This window comes from Podarcis erhardii (genome assembly GCF_964252035.2).
Source record: "Podarcis erhardii genome assembly, chromosome: 3".
In the NCBI taxonomy this organism is placed as follows: Eukaryota; Metazoa; Chordata; class Lepidosauria; order Squamata; family Lacertidae; genus Podarcis; species Podarcis erhardii.
In genome coordinates, this window is record NC_138507.1 from 1561452 (window position 1) to 1580832 (window position 19381).

The 19381-nt window shown below is 42.7% G+C and overlaps 1 protein-coding gene across 6 annotated transcripts in view; it reads left to right on the forward strand.

The window, feature by feature from the left end:
* CYP39A1 (cytochrome P450 family 39 subfamily A member 1) overlaps nucleotides 1-19381 on the forward strand; it is a 78752-nt gene that overhangs the window by 13444 nt on the left and 45927 nt on the right. For 5 of the 6 annotated variants that reach the window (XR_014154880.1, XM_081855607.1, XM_081855610.1 and 2 more), the window contains exons 3-9: nucleotides 3150-3324; nucleotides 5092-5241; nucleotides 7971-8064; nucleotides 11855-11953; nucleotides 16577-16667; nucleotides 18210-18343; nucleotides 18942-19037. Coding sequence is in view for 5 of the 6 variants with exons in the window: in XM_081855607.1 (XP_081711733.1) it covers nucleotides 3150-3324; nucleotides 5092-5241; nucleotides 7971-8064; nucleotides 11855-11953; nucleotides 16577-16667; nucleotides 18210-18343; nucleotides 18942-19037 (839 nt within the window). In the remaining variant the exon portion in view is untranslated. The remainder of the gene's footprint in view (nucleotides 1-3149; nucleotides 3325-5091; nucleotides 5242-7970; nucleotides 8065-11854; nucleotides 11954-16576; nucleotides 16668-18209; nucleotides 18344-18941; nucleotides 19038-19381) is intronic. The other variant, XM_081855609.1, reaches the window with a different exon arrangement.

Sequence of the window (19381 nt, forward strand, 5' to 3'; positions counted from 1 at the left end):
AATGGTTCCAGGCAGAGATTAAATAATAATGGAGAAAGAGGACATCCTTGTCTCGTTCCTCGATTTAAACTAATCAAATTCAAAATTCTTCCATTTGTAACGACCCGGGACGTTGGGTTTTTATAAATCATTTTAATCCAATTACAGTATTCTATAGGGAAACCAAATTTACGTAACACACTCATGTTTTTCACTTCAAAATTATCCTCCCTCAGAGATGTTATTAGCCTTACTAAAGACAGTTCCAGTAATACAGGCACTATACAGGTAGTGATGTAAGAAGGCAACAATTTCCATTCTCGTCTGTGTTCATAAACATTAGCACTGCTTCCATTCCACTGCAGCTTGTTTCCACTAAATTTGTTGTTGTTGTTTAGTCATTTAGTTGTGTCCGACTCTCTGTGACCCCCCGGACCAGAGCACACCAGGCTAATATCTTCCACTGTCTCCCGCAGTTTTGTCAAATTCATGTTGGTAGTTTCGAGAACACTGTCCAACCATCTCATCCTCTGTTGTCCCCTTCTCCTTGTGCCCTCTATCTTTCCCAACATCAGGATCTTTGTGTGGACAGGTGGAGTCCCCCCAATCCCAGGCGACCCCTGAGTGGAATAATGACTGAAGAAATGTGCTATGGGATTAAAATTGGCCACAACTTTATTAAGTTTTAGATGTAGGGAGACCTTGGCTCAGGCATTGGGCATTTATCCTTCTCAGTCCCCAGCCGGGGATCTGGGAGACTTCAGGGTTATCCAGAATGTGTGGGGATTGGGCTGGCTCTGGAAAACATATGTTCAAGCAGAGAGCCCGCCCCCTGTTTTGCCGCCTTCGCAGGGGAAAGCAATGACAACCTCTTGGCATATGGCTAATGCCTCTCCTCAAGACCCCTTTAATGGGGAACCCTGGGATCACTGCCGCAAGGGGGGCTTGGGTCACCGCTTCACGCCCCCCCCCATTTAGGAAGATAGACTAAAGGATTCCACCCAAGGCCTGAAACCGCCAAAGTTGTGACATTTTTGCTACAGGAAAGGCAAAACGTGCCAATGCAGGAAAATTCCTTTCCGGCCCTTCAACAGTGACCCATGTACCTGTGGAGAAGAGGTTAACCTGCAAAAGAAGGCTTAACTGAGGGAGGGCAGGATGGGAGAAGCTCTGGAGCCAACTGACACTTTGCAGGTATAAGATCCACTTTCCATTGTGTGGGCAGGACGGTCCTTCCCCCTACCTGGCCAATCCCCTGGCAATGCCTCCCAGGCAGGATTGGGTGATTGGCTGAGGTAGGCAGAGATCTCCAGGTATCCAGTCTGGGGAGGGTGAAGCCAGCCCATACTACCGGGAGCCTCACTGGGATCCGGGGGCTGCACGCAACCACACAAAAGGCATGTGGGGAGCGGTCATTTCCAGGGAGTCTTCTTTTCTCATGAGGTGGCCAAAGTATTGGAGCCTCAGCTTCAGGATCTGTCCTTCCAGTGAGCACTCAGGGCTGATTTCCTTCAGAATGGATAGGTTTGATCTTCTTGCAGTTCATGGAACTCTCAAGAGTCTCCTCCAGCACCGTAATTCAAAAGCATCAATTCTTCGGCGATCAGCCTTCTTTATGCATGTGACATGATCCATGCGACGGTCACCTCCAGGCTTGACTACTGTAACTCGCTCTATGCGGGACTGCCCTTGAAACTGTCCCAGAAACTCCAGCAGGTGCAGAATGCTGCAGCAAGGCTCCTCACAGGGTCCTTGCCATGGGAGCATATTCACCCAGTGCTTTACCAGCTGCACTGGCTCCCGGTGGAGTATAGTTTAAGGTGCTGGTTTTAACCTTTAAAGCCCTATGCAGCCTTGGACCCTTGTACTTACGGGACTGCCTCTCCTGGTACGTTCCGCAGAGGACCCTAAGGTACATGAATAATAATAGCTTAAAGGTCCAGGGGCCTAAGGAAGCCAAACTATCCTCCCTCACTTTTTCAGTGACGGCTCCGACCTGGTGGAATGCTCTGTCCCATGAGACTAGGGCCCTGCAGGACTTGAGCTCCTTCCGCAGGGCCTGTAAGACAGAGCTATTCCACCTGGCCTTCAATTTGAATTAGCCTGAACCTCTATTCCCTTTTCCCTTTCCTCTTCTATGAAGAAACCCTTTCTGGGACCCCACATTTAAATTCTTCCCTGGTCTCCTTGCTGGCCCTTGTAGGACCAACTTGGCCAGTTAACCCTGGTGATCATTTGATGTCTACTGACTGGGTTCCCCCCCCAAAAAATGACTCCTGAATTTTTGAATTTTATTGATATTGATGCTTTATTTTATGTTGTATTTTATGCTGTTTTAAAGTCGCATTTTAATCAATGTTTTATATTTGCTGTTAGCCGCCCTGAGCCCGGTTTTTAAACCAGGAAATGTGGGGTATAAATAGAATTATTATTATTATTATTATTATTATTATTATTATTATTATTATTATTAGCCCATCTCTCACTTCCATACATCACTACTGGGAACTAACTAACTCACTAGGAACTACTTACCTAACTCCCACATGCCGCCTAACCCTGCAGAAAGCAGGATTTAACCCCCACCTATCAACTGATCACTATCTTCCCCACCCCAATGTAAAGGAAACATGCTGAACATGCCATTAATTACTTATTGTTTGTGGACTTAACACACACTCCACAACAATGAATTCTGATCCTATTCACTTTACTGGTTCTAGAACACAGATTAATATGCAAACTACAGCAATATGCACTTCCATGTACACTTCCATGACATACAGGTACCTGTATTTTTCCACTGGGGGCGGGGGCATGAAATTTAGATGGAAGAAACAGTGTGGGAGTGCCATGGCATCAGACTCGGAGGAGTCTGCCATTCCTATATATGCCATTAAGAAATTCTCAGTTGCTTATTCACACTATAATGAAGACGTATTTAGTGAAGACAAGGAAGCACCCAACTTTACCAGGGCACATTATGTCAAGATTCTGTATCTACATATTTTTTATGTCTAATCAGAAAGAATTGCCTATTTTGAAAGACAACACAACATGAAATATAGAAACAAAACTGTTCATGATGCCTGCACAGATTCTAGGGTATTTTAAGTAAAACTTTACAGCTTATTCTGACTGATGTTATTTTTCCCACTTGGATTTTGAAGCTTCAATTCCTGAAGAAATATTTTACAAGAATAGGAGCAGGTTATATATCATGATGAAGGGAAGACTGAGTACATCTAATCTGCAGCATATGCCCAGGAGTCTCTGCCAGGAACTTCAGAAACACATGGAGGACTTGGGTCACGAGGGAACTGAGGAGCTCAGAGATCTTGTAAGGTAGGCAATTTTGCAAACCAGCCAGAATGGCACAGGCCTCCATTCTTTTCATTAAATAAAATTAATATCTAGAATAAGCCATAAATGTTGTAGTTTAGAAGAAAATAAAATATAGTTTAAACACTACAAGAGAAAGCAGAAGGGTAGGGCACTGGTGGAGTTGCCATAAACCCATTTTACTATTGGATAGGATATTCTTGTGAAGCCAACAGTAGCATCTCCTTAGTATGTAATAGCAAGGGAGTGCGATAAATATACTCTTTGAGGCTAATTTCATAGAATCATTGAATAGAGCTGGAAGGGACCCAAGGAGCATCCCGTTCAACACCTTGCAATGCAGGGATCAAACCATAATACATACTTGTACATTGGAACAATTTGACTTTGGATCCGCTTTGGATCCATTCCAGTCTGGTTTTTGCTCTGGTCATGGGACTGAGACGGCTCTGGTCGCCATAACAGATGAGTTCCGTAGGCAGCTGGATTGAGGCGGGTCGGGGCTGTTGATTCTTTTAGATCTGTCAGCAGCCTTTGACATGGTTGACCACAAACTTCTAGACCACCACCTCACCTACGAGGGGATTCAGGGCGCAGTCCTTCAATGGCTGCACTCATTTCTCTGTCAGGGACAGAGGGTGGCACTGGGGGGGAAGGAGTTGTCGTCGCGCTACTCCTTTGTGTTTGGAGTACTGCAGGGTGCAATTCTCTCCCGATGATTTTTAACATCTATATGTGCCCCCTTGCCCAGCTTGTCCGGAATTTTGGTTTGGGAGAATTGGATTCTAACATTACAGTGGTACCTCGGGTTACATACGCTTCAGGTTGCATACGCTTCAGGTTACACACTCCGCTAACCCAGAAATAGTGCTTCAGGTTAAGAACTTTGCTTCAGGATGAGAACAGAAATCGTGTTTTGGTGGTGCGGCGGCAGCAGGAGGCCCCATTAGCTAAAGTGGTGCTTCAGGTTAAGTACGGACCTCTGGAACGACTTAAGTACTTAACCCGAGGTACCACTGTATTAGAATGACATATCCTGATGACACCCAGCTTCATCTGTTAATGGACTGCCACCCTGACTCAGCCCTAGACACACTGTTCAGATGGCTGGATGGCTACGTGGGAGCTTGGTAAAGGTAAATCCTTCGAAGACAGAGGTCCTTTGACTGGGTTGAGACGATATGGGGTTGTGGGGGGGGCAACTCCCATCCCTTGCAGGGGCGCAACTAGTACCCGCACCTTCCGTCAAGAGTTTGGGTGTAATTTTCGACACCTCCCTTTTTAGGGAGGCACAGGTTACAGCTACAACAAAGGCAGCATTTTTTCATCTCCACTGAGCTAAGCAGTTGGTCCCTTACCTCTCACACCTTGACCTCACCACTGTGATCCATGTGATGGGCACCTCCAGGCTTGATTATTGTAACTCACTCTATGTGGGGCTGCCCTTGAAACTGATCTAGAAACTCCAGCGGGTGCAGAATGCCGCAGCGAGACTCCTTACGGGATCTTCACTGTGGGATCACATTTACCCAGTGCTATACTAGCTGCATTGGCCCCCGGTGGAGTACAGGATCAGGTTTAAGGTGCTGGTTTTAACCTTTAAAGCCCTATACAGCAGAAGTTTATCCACTACAATCTGTTTCACCTATTTTTACTTTACTATTTTTACTTTAGTTGTATGAAACCAATATAGCCAACAGCTGACCATTCCAAGTGGATTCTAACATTATTTTCCTTCAGTCCACAACTATACCTTTTCTCCCATTGCAGGCACATCATGTTCCCATCAACAGTGAACACCCTGTTTGGAAAAGACATATTTTTGACCACCAGGGATAATGTCAAGGAGTTTGAGGAGCACTATCAGAACTTTGATGATGATTTTGAATATGCTACCCAACTTCCAAAATATTTTTTGAAGTAAGGGAGTAGTGTTTCTGTTTGACAATATAAATTTATCCAGAAATTCATGTTCTAGCTTAGACTGTCCTCAGATTCCTGTTGCTTATGTCTACAATATTATGGGTGTAATCCATAGACAACGTACCGTATATGATGGCATGTTTTCCCTCCAACTGGCATACTCCTGCTTGCAGTAGCTAGTTGGGGAGCCTAACTAGTATGCGCAAAGTTCACTTTTGATTTTCTAGATTTACACTACAACAAAGAGGGGACCCTGCATTCTGTGAAGAGGTGTGAGCACAGAGTCAGCTTAGTGTGATGTTATGGAACAGGGGCAGTGCATCCTGTTTTACCGCCGGAGGAGAAACGTAAATGCGCCACCTTGTTGCCCCACCTCTGATTACGCTCCTCTCCCCCGCCACTGCTGAAGCCTGCCTTACCCGCATTGCACAGCGGCACTCACAAAGCACCAGCAGTTGTGCTGGCTTCTGGCGAGATCTCGCTGAAATCTCACAAGTTCTCATGTGCTATGTGAGATCTTTGCAGAAACCATTGCTGCTCTGCGTGCCGCTTCTCCAGAGGTGGCAGGACTCCACGGGGCACTGCCCGGTGGGCTTCTGCCGCTCAAGGCGAGCTTGCCTCATGGCCCTGCTATGGAACCTGCTTGAATGGGAGCAAATTTAGGCCAAGTGCAGTTTTGGCTATCTGGAAACAGATGCTAAACTTTTTTCCAAAAAATAATTGTGGTCATTTAATCCTCACCTCAATGAAAATAGAGATAGATAGTAAGGGAAATCCTGGTTAGCCTTAACTGCATCATGAGTTGACAAACTGCCTGAGCAGAGTGGAAGGTTGTTCCAAAGATGGCTCTTTCTTTTCTGGGAGTTAGCTGTGAGCCAGTCTGCAGTAGCTCACCATGTATTTAGAAGTGCTTTTGTATGCCTAAGAAATCCTTTAGATCCTGGCCTGCAACAAGCCCTTATTGGATCTTCCCCCTTCTTGTAAGGTGTTATATATTTAGTGGTCTGTGTTTGCCTGAGCTTGAGTCTGGACTAAGGATTCTGAGCTCCTGTATTCTGATTCGATACATGATGACCAATCACAGAACATTTCAGGATTTGGGCCTCTGCCATTGGCCCTTGAACTCTGAGTCACGATTCGCAGTTTGGAAGTTTAGACATCCAATCACGTTGAGAGTAGGAGTGGCCCAGGCTTTCAGGAATGTATATAAGCAGTTTCTTTGCCCCTGTTTCCCAGTTATGTAGTTCAATAAAGGTTCTTGCTGTTATCACTGCATCTTGCCTTGTGGGCACCCACCTACACTTCATAACGCTCTTCTGAGAAATCCTGCAGGGCTTCTCATAAAACTGAAAGTACTTGCCCTGTGATCAGAGTTGGGGTTAGAAGTGGTTCTGCCTCAAGCAGAAAGCCCTCCCTGATTCTGCTGGCAATTCTCCAGTAGTGACGAAAGGGGCAGTGGTAGTACTATTCCTTATTTTTCAATGCACTCTGTTCATGAAGGCCAGCATGGCAGGTCCCTTCAATCTTACTGACCAGCATGAACTGGGAGCATCTTTCTTTCTCCTCCTGTGGGGTGTAATGGCTCCATTAATTATTGTGAGGAAAGGGAAAACCCCAGTGGGAAGAGATGTGTATTTCTTTTTCCTTTACATATCGTAAAAACATTTAAGTGGTTTACAACAATAGTATCTATATACAATAAAACCACATAAAAATTAAAATTGAGGGTGTTATGTACTGAGTTGAATAGGATCCATAAGGCAGCAGTCTGATTGGTCCTAGAACAATAGGATTCAGAATGCAGCAGTCTGATTGGTCCTAGAACAATGCAGCAGTATGATTGGTTGGCAGGTACCACCCAATCATGCTCCAGATTGAAGTGAATCCACAACCTGATTGGCTTACAGTAGAATTCCGGAATTAGCCAATCATGTGTAGCCCATTGTGTAAATAATGTATATAAAGCAGATACTTTGAGGGGACTTTCATTCATTCCTCCTCACCACCACTATGAGCTGAATAAAGAGCATGAAATCACTTTGCGACTCTGAGTATATTTCAGAGAGACTACCCTCTGAGTTTGTCCCACTAGAGTTTTATTCCTTATATTCACTGACAGGACATCACCACTCTTTCTTCTGGTAGCACGCTCTGTTTATGCCAGCCAGTTAGGAGAAGAACCATTCTTCCTAGCCAGAATAAACAGAAAGCAGCACCTTAATGTGGTGCCTTGAACTGTGAGCAGATTTGGTTGCTCAAGGGCTCATCCACACTCACCTTTTGCCCTGCTCTTTCCAGGCAGAGGTCCACACTTTAAAGCTCCATGCCTGAGTGTTGGATTTTTTGCCCCAGAGCTTTCCCCACAAAACCGCACTGTTTAGTGCTGAATCTGAGCAAATGTCAATTTGGGTTTTCCACCGGTTGCCATTTGCTCCAATTGAACTTTGAAGACCAGGTTTTGCCTGGAAAGGCTCCAGAGCCAAAAATATGGACATGGGGCTTTAAAGCGTGGAATGAGCCTGGAAAGAACAGAGCAAAGGTCAGGGTTGCTGAGCCCTTATTGCTCAAAAGCAGGGCAAGCACCTGCCACTGTGATCTGCTGAACTTCTGCAATTGAGCATTACTTGAAAGTTTAAAAAATTATGGGAAAATTGTTTAGAATTATTTCCTGAGTACAGATAATCATATATATTTCATAAGGGTTTGTTTTCCTTTTTGCTTCCTAGAAAATGGTCTAAATCAAAGAAGTGGCTCCTAAAAAGTTTTGAAAAAGTTGTCTTGCATGCAGAGGAATCTAATCCTTCAGATGACAGTTCTAAGGTAAACCTTCCATAAGGCTTTTCATGTTAATATTATTATTTATAAAATACTAAGCCAGGTGCTGCGCAAGTCAATGAAGTGTCAAACCTTTTGGCAAAATTTTAGGCAGTTTTGGGAGGGCTGGGATTGAAGTGAGGAGACTGGGGAATGGGAGGACTTTTGAGAAATATCACAGAGTGGGAGTAAGGCGTTGCTTTGACGCCAGAGAGGGAAAGACAGCCTGTGGTCCTCCAGCTGGAGTCCAACAGAATCCCTCCTCATTGCCTAACAGGCTGTAAGGGGGGGGGGCAGTCCTATGGGCCACCTGTCATCTACAACCTGAGGCGTCTTCCTAGACTACAAGATGGCAACAGGGGTGCTTTTTTCCCTTTTTTTCTACTGGCTCTTCTGTGAGTTTATCTATAATAGCCTGTAAAAAATAAGTTGGTGAAGGCTATACTCCTGTGTGTGCGTGTGTGTGTAAGACTAAGCTTGAGCACAGTGGGATTTCCTTCTAAGTATACCTATAGAAGAGATATGAGCATGTGTTATTAGCAATTGTACCAATGTTTTAGGGTTCCAGAAGTTTCACTTAAACAGCTATCTGATGTAGGAGCAAGGGGTCCATCTGATGTTATCTTCCTTGCCTCTGCCCCACCAGTCCTAATGGGAAGCAGTCACCACGACTTGGGCATCAGACAAGCTGATAATTAGGCAACCTATAATTAGTAACTCCCCAAGTTACTATTAGTTGGGCAACTAAATAACACTGTGGCTATATGTAAAAGAAGCATATACCATGCATAGCTAAACTAGCTAGGAGCCTGACCCTGCAATCTGTAACCCACTGTGGTTATATATGAAAAGCAACAGCTGAGGTGATGCCAGTTGGAACTCAGAGCACTGACATCAGGATGAAAGCACCCTTGTGATCTCAAAGGCAGGCCTTACTTCTGAAGGTATAATCCTGCTCTTCCTATTGGCAGCAGCCTGCAAGGCAACTTGCATGCATGAAATAAAAACCACAGTCAATATCTAATTCTGGTGACCTCACTGTAGCTTGGTGGTTAACTCTAATGCCAAAGCAAAAAGAATCTTGGGAATTGCAAGAGCAGAGATGGAGTTTGCGCTTCATAGTGTCAGCCCTACGTGGAGACTACTGGAATCAAGGTCGACCAAACATTTATTATTATTATTAATAATAATAATAATAATAATAATTTAATAAGATAATTTCATTTATACAGTGAAAAAAAGGAGGAAAGAAAAAAGTGTGAGAGAGTATTAAAAAATACTGTTATATTACTATACATATACCATGCAGATATGTATATTCTTATTATCCTAATACACATATATTTGTCAATAACCTAATATATTCTGTGCAAAGTTGCAAACTCATTCGAAATATCATTGTATCTATTCAAAAAAAGTCTGCGTCTATAAGCTGTCTGTTCATATGTTGCCATGTTGTCAAGCCATTGATTAAGGAGGATCGTATCTGTATTCTTCCAATTCATAAGTATCAGTCTAGCTCAACCAACCGTGGGAGCAGCTGACTGTAAGCCTAGTTTATCAGGAGCAATTGGCTGAAGGCTTCACTTTTCTGGCTGCTCTGCCCACCAAACAATGCTCTGGGCATCAGCAGGTTGTCACTATTTCGGCAGAATGCCAGATAGGCCACTAGCCATTCTGCTAACAGAGATATGTTGGTGGAGCAAATGAAGGGGTTGAGCTGTGGGCAGCATGCGGGTGAGAAATATGGGGAGGAACATATTTGAATCTAATGCTACCCCCTCATTCCATTGCCACATACCCCATCAATTGCAGAACATTACACAAGCTCCAGAGCTTCCATAAGACATTTTCCTCACATGGTTTTTGTATGTTCTGGTTGTGTATTTCCCCATTCCAAGACTCAGCATCAAGGGTTCTTTCTAGCAATGTCGCAGTGGTGTTTTTTTAGTTTTGGCATAATGAGAGCACAGATTTACCGTACTTTTTCATGTATTAGACGAGGGTTTTTTACTCCAAAATAGTGTTTAAAAACAGAGTTCGTCTAATACACGGGCAGTACATTGGGGGACCGGGTGATTGGTTGCAGCCACAAGCTGCAGCTTGTAAATGGTGATTTGGTGAGTGATTGGTTGCTGCGTCAAGGCCTGCCTTGGATTGGCTGCCGCTGCAGCAATTGGGTGTTTGGTTTCCAGCTTGTGTTTGCAAATGGGCAGGTGCTTGTCGGCTTCTGCAACGCGAGCAATTCTGAGCTCTTGTCTTTAGGGTTAGTGATTTTCTGCACCCCCCCCCCATGGGCAATCCCCCCCAAAAGCCCAACAACTCTGCACAATCCTTCCCAAAAGCAACCCCCCCAAAGACTCAGCAACTGTAGGCAATCCTCCCCCCCAAAAAAGCTCAGCAACTCTGGTAATATAGCCATCTCCCCCCATTTTCTTAAATTATAGCACCCTAAAATAGGGGGCGTCGTATACATGGGGGCATCCTATAGACGGAAAAGTACAGTACTCTGTCTGGCAATTAAAAGCAGCTAGCAGCAATAAAACATACAATGACAATAAACAAGGGCGTGTGGAGTGTACACATTTCTTCCCTACTGTCATCTTGAAGATGTAAAATGTACCTATTTCCATTTAACAAATATTTAGAAGCATGGAATCATAATAAATAACTCTTGTGCTTGGGCTTCTTTGTGGTCTGACCATCAGTGCCTATCTCTCCCACCTAGGTTGCAGTTAGGGATGAAAGAATAGGTCAGTTTCTGAATCAGTTCCGAATCAGTTCAGTTCAGAATCATTTTGCTTAAGGAAAAAAGTCCTCATGGAAAACAGCCAAGCTTTTAGTGCAAATTTGTTCAAATACATACATGCATGCGATTTTGCCCACTCTAAACATTTCCCCCCAAGAGATCCATAATAATAATAATAATAGTCAATGCATTTTAATACAATAATATTTTATATGTTATTTTCACTAATATATGCATTTTTATGCACCCCTTCCCTTAATATACACATTTCTGTACACATTATTTGACTGGAGAACTGCGTCACACAATTCAGAGAATTTTTACAAAATTTGAAGGTTAACTGTGTTTTGGCTTGGCTATTGTTTCTTAAAGTGTGGATCAGGCAGGGCTCACATTAAAATCCAAATGAAATTGGTGATGAGCAGAGCACGGGGAAATACCAGCTAGCATGAGGCAACAGATTTGACACTTTTGTATCTTTCCCCATCATCTGTACCTGAAGGAAGTGTGGTCACTTGGGCATTCTAGAAAATGGTGTCAGGAAGAAAGCTTGTGTGTGTGCAGAGCCTCACGCCTCTGCAAGAGAAGGCAGGGCCACCTCTTCCATAGTAAAACTTGCAGTGTATGGGGAAACAGCCACACACACATGTTCCTCTGCCCCATGAAATTTCTCTCACCTTCCCAGCAAAAGAGGCATTAAAATAGCCTCTTTCACAAGGAGGAAAGATTGTCATTAAAATTTCATATAAATTGGTTAGAGCACGGTGCACCATGATAACAGGTTCGATCCCTGTATGGGACAGCTGCATATTCCTGCATTGCAGGGAGTTGGACTAGATGATCCTCAGGGTCCCTTCCAACTCCATGATTCTACAATTCTACAAAATTTAAAATAAAAAGCACTCGATAGCCAGTGGCCGGTGTAAGTCAGCTTGTTATAGAAATAGCTTGGGTTCAAAGTAAAATATGGCTGCTCTGTGAGAATGACTTGTTACCCCATTAGTGTATGCTATTTTTATTTGGTCTGTGTTCTTCTGATTTTAACAGACACTTTGGCAACATGTCCTAGACACTTTGCAAGGAAAGACCTTCAGTGCTAATTATGGCCTCTTACTCCTTTGGGCATCTCAAGCTAATGCAATTCCTGTAAGTATGAGACAGAAAGTATGCTTCCTTCAGTGAGTAAAGTGAATCAAGGAGCCACTGGCAGGCAATTTTCTGAGCCTTCAGTTTCTTAGAAAAGTACCATATTTTTCGCCCTATAGGACGCACTTTTTCCCCTCCAAAATCAAAGGGGAAATGTGTGTGCATCCTATGGGGCGAATGCAGGCTTTCCCTGAAGCCTGGAGAGCGAGGGGGGTCGGTGCGCACCGACCCCTCTCGCTCTCCAGGCTTCAGGAAGCTATCCAGGCTTCAGGAAGCTATCCGCAAGCCTTGGGAGCCCGCAGGAGTTCCCGCCAGGCTCCCCCGGCTTGCGCAGAGCTGCCTCTTATCCCGAAGTCCCGTCGTGCTGACAGGGCTTCGGGTAGCTCTGCGCAAGCCGCGGGAGGGCTACCACGGCTTGCGGAGAGCAGCCTGTTCTGGGGTCGGGGGAAGCTCAGGCTTCCCCCGCCCCAGCCTCGCACCTGGGGGGGGAATAAATTTTTTTTTCCTTTATTTCCCCCCCAAAAAATTAGGTGCGCCCTATGGGGCGAAATATACGGTAAGTCTCTAGCCCTTCCAGGAAGAAAGTTATGAAACAATGTGCCATTTCTATGTATTTTCTTTCAAATGACCTGGGCTCGCTGCTCCTGTGTTGATGTTTATAGCCAGTGAGTGAAGTCAGGCATGTGACTGATCAGGTGATTTGTTTGAACACCAGGAAATCAGAATAATTGCACCAGGGCCCATGCCAGCAACCGGGGCCCCAGACTCTGAGGTCGCATTTTTTAAAAGAGCAAGTCTCTTGTCCTTATAGAAAGAAAGGTATTAAGCAACCTTCTAAGTTGGGGTCTGGTGCAAGCAGAGACTAGTGTCACTTCCACCTAATTTAGCTTCTACCTAATTCAGAGGCCTCATTATTATCATAATCTTCCCCCTCTGCCTGGCTTACAGCAAAAATTGTTTGGGGAGGGGTGAGCACAGTGCAAAGGCACATTCAGCCCCACCCCACAAAAATGGGCTGTGCACAGGGCCTCAGAAATCATGAACCTGATACTGCCATCCTCAATTCAAGGGGCAGCACTCTGCTTTTGTATGTGAGGCAGGCATTCTGATAATGCTACTTCTTTCTCTGGGTCTCACTAAGGTGGGATTTCTGGATTAGGCGGCAGTTTTTGAGGAGAATCCATAGGTATCTGAGGATGCTGTCAAGAACATATTCTTAAGAGTGGGGAATAAAGGAAGCACTATCCTTTGGGGTTCTTCCTCCCCTTCATCTGAGGCAAAATTTGCAGGAGAGATTGATTCAGTAACAAAAGATTCTGAATCCCATCGTAACATGACACATGAACGTTTCATCTCGGGACCCTTAAGAATATTACGCATAATGCCTTAACAGGTTTTAGAGGCTAGGCATTATTCTGAACACACATTGAAAACAGCAGCCCTGTGTCAAGTCTCCCCCCCCCCCCCGCCCCAATGATTCTATGATCTTCCCTTCCTTGTGTAGAAAAGCAAATGACTGCCCCTTTGAGAGAAGGGGCATCCCAGAGTCACTTTCTCTTCCTGCTGTACACAGGGAGCCAGCCAAAGAGGAGCTCTGGGACTAGAAGCAAAGTTTAAATATGTAATCCAACCACAGTTATGCACTTTTATGATTGCGTATTGTTAAGAAGAGATATTAAGTATATTTAATATTTAAGAAAAAACAGCAAGTAGCTGAGATGAGGCATGTCATAGAATCATAGAATTGTAGAGTTGGAAGGTACCCCAAGGGCCATCTAGTCCAACCCTTTGCAGTTCAGGATTCTCAAGTATCCATGGCAGATGGCCATCCAATCTCTGCTTAAAAACCTGCAAGGAAGCGGAGTCCACCACCTCCCTAATGAGACTGTTCAGAGGGGATGTGAGATCAGTTAGTCTACTCTAGCAATTTGAACTTTGTGGTCTTTAACCCCTTCATATACTTATGAGCATTGTTTGATTGCGGATCTCCCTCAGATTTTAGGTCCCATACATTCCGGTTTCAGATACTGAAGCAAAAACAGTCGAGTCTAATAAAAATTACATTTGGCTAGGTCACGTACATACTGTTGCCAGAACACCAGATATAGTAAACTACTCCCCTCAGGAGGAGATGGGATGGGGCATATCAAATTTAGAATTTTATTATGAAGTGTTCCAGTTGAAATACTTAATAGATATTGTTTATAATGATAAGATCAAATGGTTAGGATGGAGAATGAAATAAATAATGGAATAGGAAGAGAGGGGATCTTTATCAGAGATATACAGATGGCATGTAAGAAGACGACAGGACCTAGGAAAATAGCTCCAGCAATTTGGAAGAAGTGGAATAAGAAATGGATGCCTATATATTCAACGTGAGCTCCATTAAAATATATAGATAAGTGATGCAGATCCTGGATGGTGGAAGAAATTAGAAGAAGATGGATTTAATAAATTAAAAGATGTGTTAGATGAAGACGGGAAGTTAAGGACAAAAAATAGCATTTTGGAGAAAGTAGGAAAACAATATTGGTTGGAAGTGCAAGGGCTATATAAATTAATAGAAGCGGGAAAAATAGAGGATATGATGAGGTCAGGATCCGTAATTGATGAAATACTTAACAAAAGACAATTAACAGAGAAAGGGATAGCAAGCATGGTATCTAAATTAATGATAAGAAGTAAGGAAAGGATGATAAGGATAATTCAGAATAAATGGGAGCGGGAAGGGCTGTTTCATTTGAATACGGTCCAAGAGATGATGAAGAGTACAGATAAAATAAAAAGAATAAGATAAATATAAAGAATTAAGTAGGAAATTCCTATTGAAATGGTATAGAACCCCGGTGCAACTGGCATATATAGTTAAAGGATTGAGTCCTAAGTGTTGGCATTGTGGTCAAGAGTTAAGGTATATGCACATATGTGATGGGAGTGCATTTGTGTAAAGGAATATTGGCAAAAGATTATATAGGTTATTTCTGATGTATTTCAGGTTAAATAGAAGTCAATAGAGAAATGCTTATCTCAGGAATACTGGAGAATAGTAAAATAGAAAGAAAAGAGCAAGATTGGTATAAAATTATGATCTTAGCTGGTATGCTTATTATTGTATTAGGATGGAAAGAAAATGATAAATGGACAATGGAAAAATGGAATGACTATGTTTTTGAATATATACAATCTGATATATTTGAACAGGTAATGATGGAAGATACATGGGAAAACAAATGTCAAAAGATTTTGGATAAAAGGACAAGTTATAGGAACTGGATAGCACAGGGGGAAGCCAACCCCAGCATCCAAATTAGAATGAATAATCTGTGCACATGGTTAAAGATATGAAGAAAGAACAAGTTTGTGGGGGAGGGGTAAAGGGGAGGGAGGAAGGGGGGAATAAAAAAAAAATAGGATAAATGAGTAGGGACAAAAGTATATACTGTTATGTATAACTAATAGGAGGATGATTTTGATGCATGTTATTGTTAGATTTTTAACTGAATGATTTTTTTTGTAAGTTATTTGATATCCCTAGATGAAAGTGTGATCATAAAGAATGGGGGAAAATAATAATAATAAAAAGAACTTTAAAAACAAACAAACAAATGTACATACTGTTTAATCATTAGGAAGAGAATAAGAGGAGTCCTGGCTGTCTAGTCCCATCGTGTACAGTGAGATGCTCCTGAAAGCCCACTAAAAGGACATGAGGGTTAGAATCATAGAATCATAGAGTTGGAAGAGACCACAAGGGCCATCGAGTCCAACCCCCTGCCAAGCAGGAAACACCATCAGAGCACTCCTGACATATGGTTGTCAAGCCTCTGCTTAAAGACCTCCAAAGAAGGAGACTCCACCACACTCCTTGGCAGCAAATTCCACTGTCGAACAGCTCTTACTGTCAGGAAGTTCTTCCTAATGTTTAGGTGGAATCTTCTTTCTTGTAGTTTGGATCCATTGCTCCGTGTCCGCTTCTCTGGAGCAGCAGAAAACAACCTTTCTCCCTCCTCTATGTGACATCCTTTTATATATTTGAACATGGCTATCATATCACCCCTTAACCTCCTCTTCTCCAGGCTAAACATGCCCAGCTCCCTTAGCCGTTCCTCATAAGGCATCGTTTCCAGGCCTTTGACCATTTTGGTTGCCCTCCTCTGGACACGTTCCAGTTTGTCAGTGTCCTTCTTGAACTGTGGTGCCCAGAACTGGACACAGTACTCCAGGTGAGGTCTGACCAGAGCAGAATACAGTGGCACTATTACTTCCCTTGATCTAGATGCTATACTCCTATTGATGCAGTCCAGAATTGCATTGGCTTTTTTAGCTGCCGCGTCACACTGTTGGCTCATGTCAAGTTTGTGGTCAACCAAGACTCCTAGATCCTTTTATATATAGCCGTTATAGCCGCTGATATTCAGAGACTTGCTACCTCTGAATATAGCAGGTTAGCCACTTAGACTAGGAGCCATTGATAAACCCATTCCATGTGAATCTGTCCAATCCCACTTTAAAGACATCTGAGGTAGTGGCTGTCAGCACTCACAGTGACAACAAATTCTATGGGTTAATGTGTAATTTCCTCAGGTCATTCTATGACCATTTCCTCTGGTCTTTCTTTAGGTTTCATTCTGGACACTAGCATTTATTCTATCTCAACCTTCTGTTTACAAAAAAGTCATGGATGAACTAGAACCGGTTTATAGAAAATCAGGTAAATATGCCTAAATGCCTTACTATGACATCAAACTGTTTGGAACAGTCTGCATATCTGCATCTATGTGCATCTATCGTAGGCTTTGATCTGAAGGATTTCACCAAATTAATTTAGACATAGCAGTAAGCAGTGAATTGGCATTGGATGCAATTTGAGGATCACAAAATGCTTATTGTTTTAGTGTTGAGACATATGCCCCAGGTACTTCTTGATATTGAAGTAGACATTTGTATAACTACACTTATGTTCCAACTGGGATTAATCTACGCACATATCTTAGTTTTGTTGTTTTTTTAAATCACATGGGAATTGGCCAGAAGAATACGCTTGTGAAGAAGTGTCAAATCCTGCCTATTATTAAACATACATGTCTATTGGAAAACCTTGTGTATGAACCTGTCACCCCAGTATCCCTTTAAACACACCTTGAGAGGAGGGGGAACTTTTGGTAGAGATGAACCAGGCACTGTCCTTGAATGGGTCTGAATAGTTTGTGTGTAACCCAAGAATGTAGGTCCAGACCTGACTAAAGCAAAGCTTTCTTTTATTGCAAGAAAAGAGAGAGAAACAAAATTATTTGGGTGCGTGGCAGCATTAATTATGAATATTGTAATCTATTCATAACTCTAAACTAAGACATAAACGGTCCCTACTGCTACAAGAAGGAACAGGTGCCAGAAATTATATCTTCTAGAGTGAAAAGTGTAGGGAGTGGTATACAGTAGCATCTGTGAAGAATATACCATATTTTTTCATGAATAAGATGCCCCCATGTATAAGGCGCCCCCTATTTTGGGGGACCCCAAATTAAGAAAACACCCCTCAGCACTACCTGTGTATAAGACATGCTCCAATTTTAAACCTTATTTTTTTGGTAAAAAAAACCCCTAGTCTTATACACAGAAAAATATGGTACCATAGGCCAATGACTTGTTCTGCTATCTTGAACAATGGGATTTTCCTGCCAAGCATGAGGGAAGCTGCCAAGGAGATAAGATAAAAACTCTTGTCATGAACTCATTGTATTTTGGGGAACTCACAAGTTTATTAATTAATTTATTGCAAGTTGAAATGCCTGAATCCTTGTCATGTCAAATGAGTGAAACCCACAGTGGGTAAAAAAAGGAGAAGGGTGCCTGTTATGAGCCAAATGCTCCAAATGAACTAAGTGCTGGTCTGCCAAAGGCATCCACCTAGCACTGCCTTGCACTTTCTAAGCAAGCAAGCAAGCAAGGCCCAACCCTCTAACTGCAGTTTACAACCCACTTGTTGAGTAAGATTATAGGGCGTTTGCTAGACATTTGATGTGGTAGGGCTGCCAGAGAGGAGAGTGAATCAATATTGTTTCAACTGTTTAACATTTGTAACTTCTCCTCCAAAATTTGATCGTAATCACACCATCTTTCTCTCATTATACTTAACCTGAGTTCTACTGCTCTCATTAAGAGTTCCCACTCTTGCATGACTGTGAATTCACATAAAGATATGGGAAAGCTTGCAGTGTTTCAGTAACTGGACTTTTGTATGTGACTTTTGCAGGTAAAGAAAACATCCAGTTATCTGAAGATGACCTAAAAAAGTTCCCATTTATCAAGTGGTGTATTTTGGAAACAATACGATTAAGGGCACCAGGTGCCATCATCAAGAAAGTGATCGCTCCAATGACAATTCAAGTAAGGTTTTGTTAATGACAGTAATAGTGTACCACAGTTCTTCATTCAATAATCTTCAAAATGAATATGTTGTTGAATGTATGAAACATACAGATACACATAGAAATTCCTGTCAAGTCATCTATTTAGCACAAATGACACCCTCTCCAGCCTCTTTCACTGTCTTGAAGATAATGAGGGATGCTGAAATTTATGTGAGATTCTACTCCAATGAAGGCATCATAGATAAAAGCTAGCAAGTACAGTACATCTTCGTGTTTAGGGTCTGGCTAACAATCAATTATTACCTAAGTGCATCACTTTATTAGTGACCTCATATAGACAGGATTACCTGCTGTGTTCTTGTGAAATAAATATGTTTATAAATGACTGGCTTTGTTGGAACAGAGTTTGAAGTGTGCATTAGGCAGCACTGTTTAGGGAAGTTTTTAATGTTTGATGTTTTATTGTATTTTTAATATTTTGTTGGAAGCTGCCTAGAGTAGCTGGGGAAACCCAGCCAGATGGGTGGAGTATAAATAAATATATTGTTGTTGTTGTTGTTGTTGTTGTTGTTGTTGTTGTTATTATTATTAAGAGCATGTTCTTCTGCTTTTAGAATTTTGTTATCCCTGCTGGTGACCTGCTGGCCTTGTCTCCATATTGGATTCATAGAAACCCCAAATATTTTCCTGAGCCCAACACTTTTAAACCAGTAAGTTATAACATAGGAGCCATTTGTTTTTCTCTTTTCTCACTAGCTGATGTGGAGTGTAGTATGTATGTATATATGTATGTATGTATGTATGTATGTATGTATGTATGTATGTGTTATGTAGTGAAGTTTCACCCTGGGCCAGCAGGGGGATACTGTAGATAGTTTTCACTCAGGTCCACGTCAGTTATTTTAGGCGGGAAACTCTGGGCTGTTGTTGCTACAATGTTGACAGCCGGCTGCCTATAAAAGCAGGCCGGCTGAGCTGTTTGCTAGTCAGTTCTATTCCAGCTTACAAAATAAAGAGCTGCTTTGGAGAAATTGCTGTGTCGTCTGCTATGTCA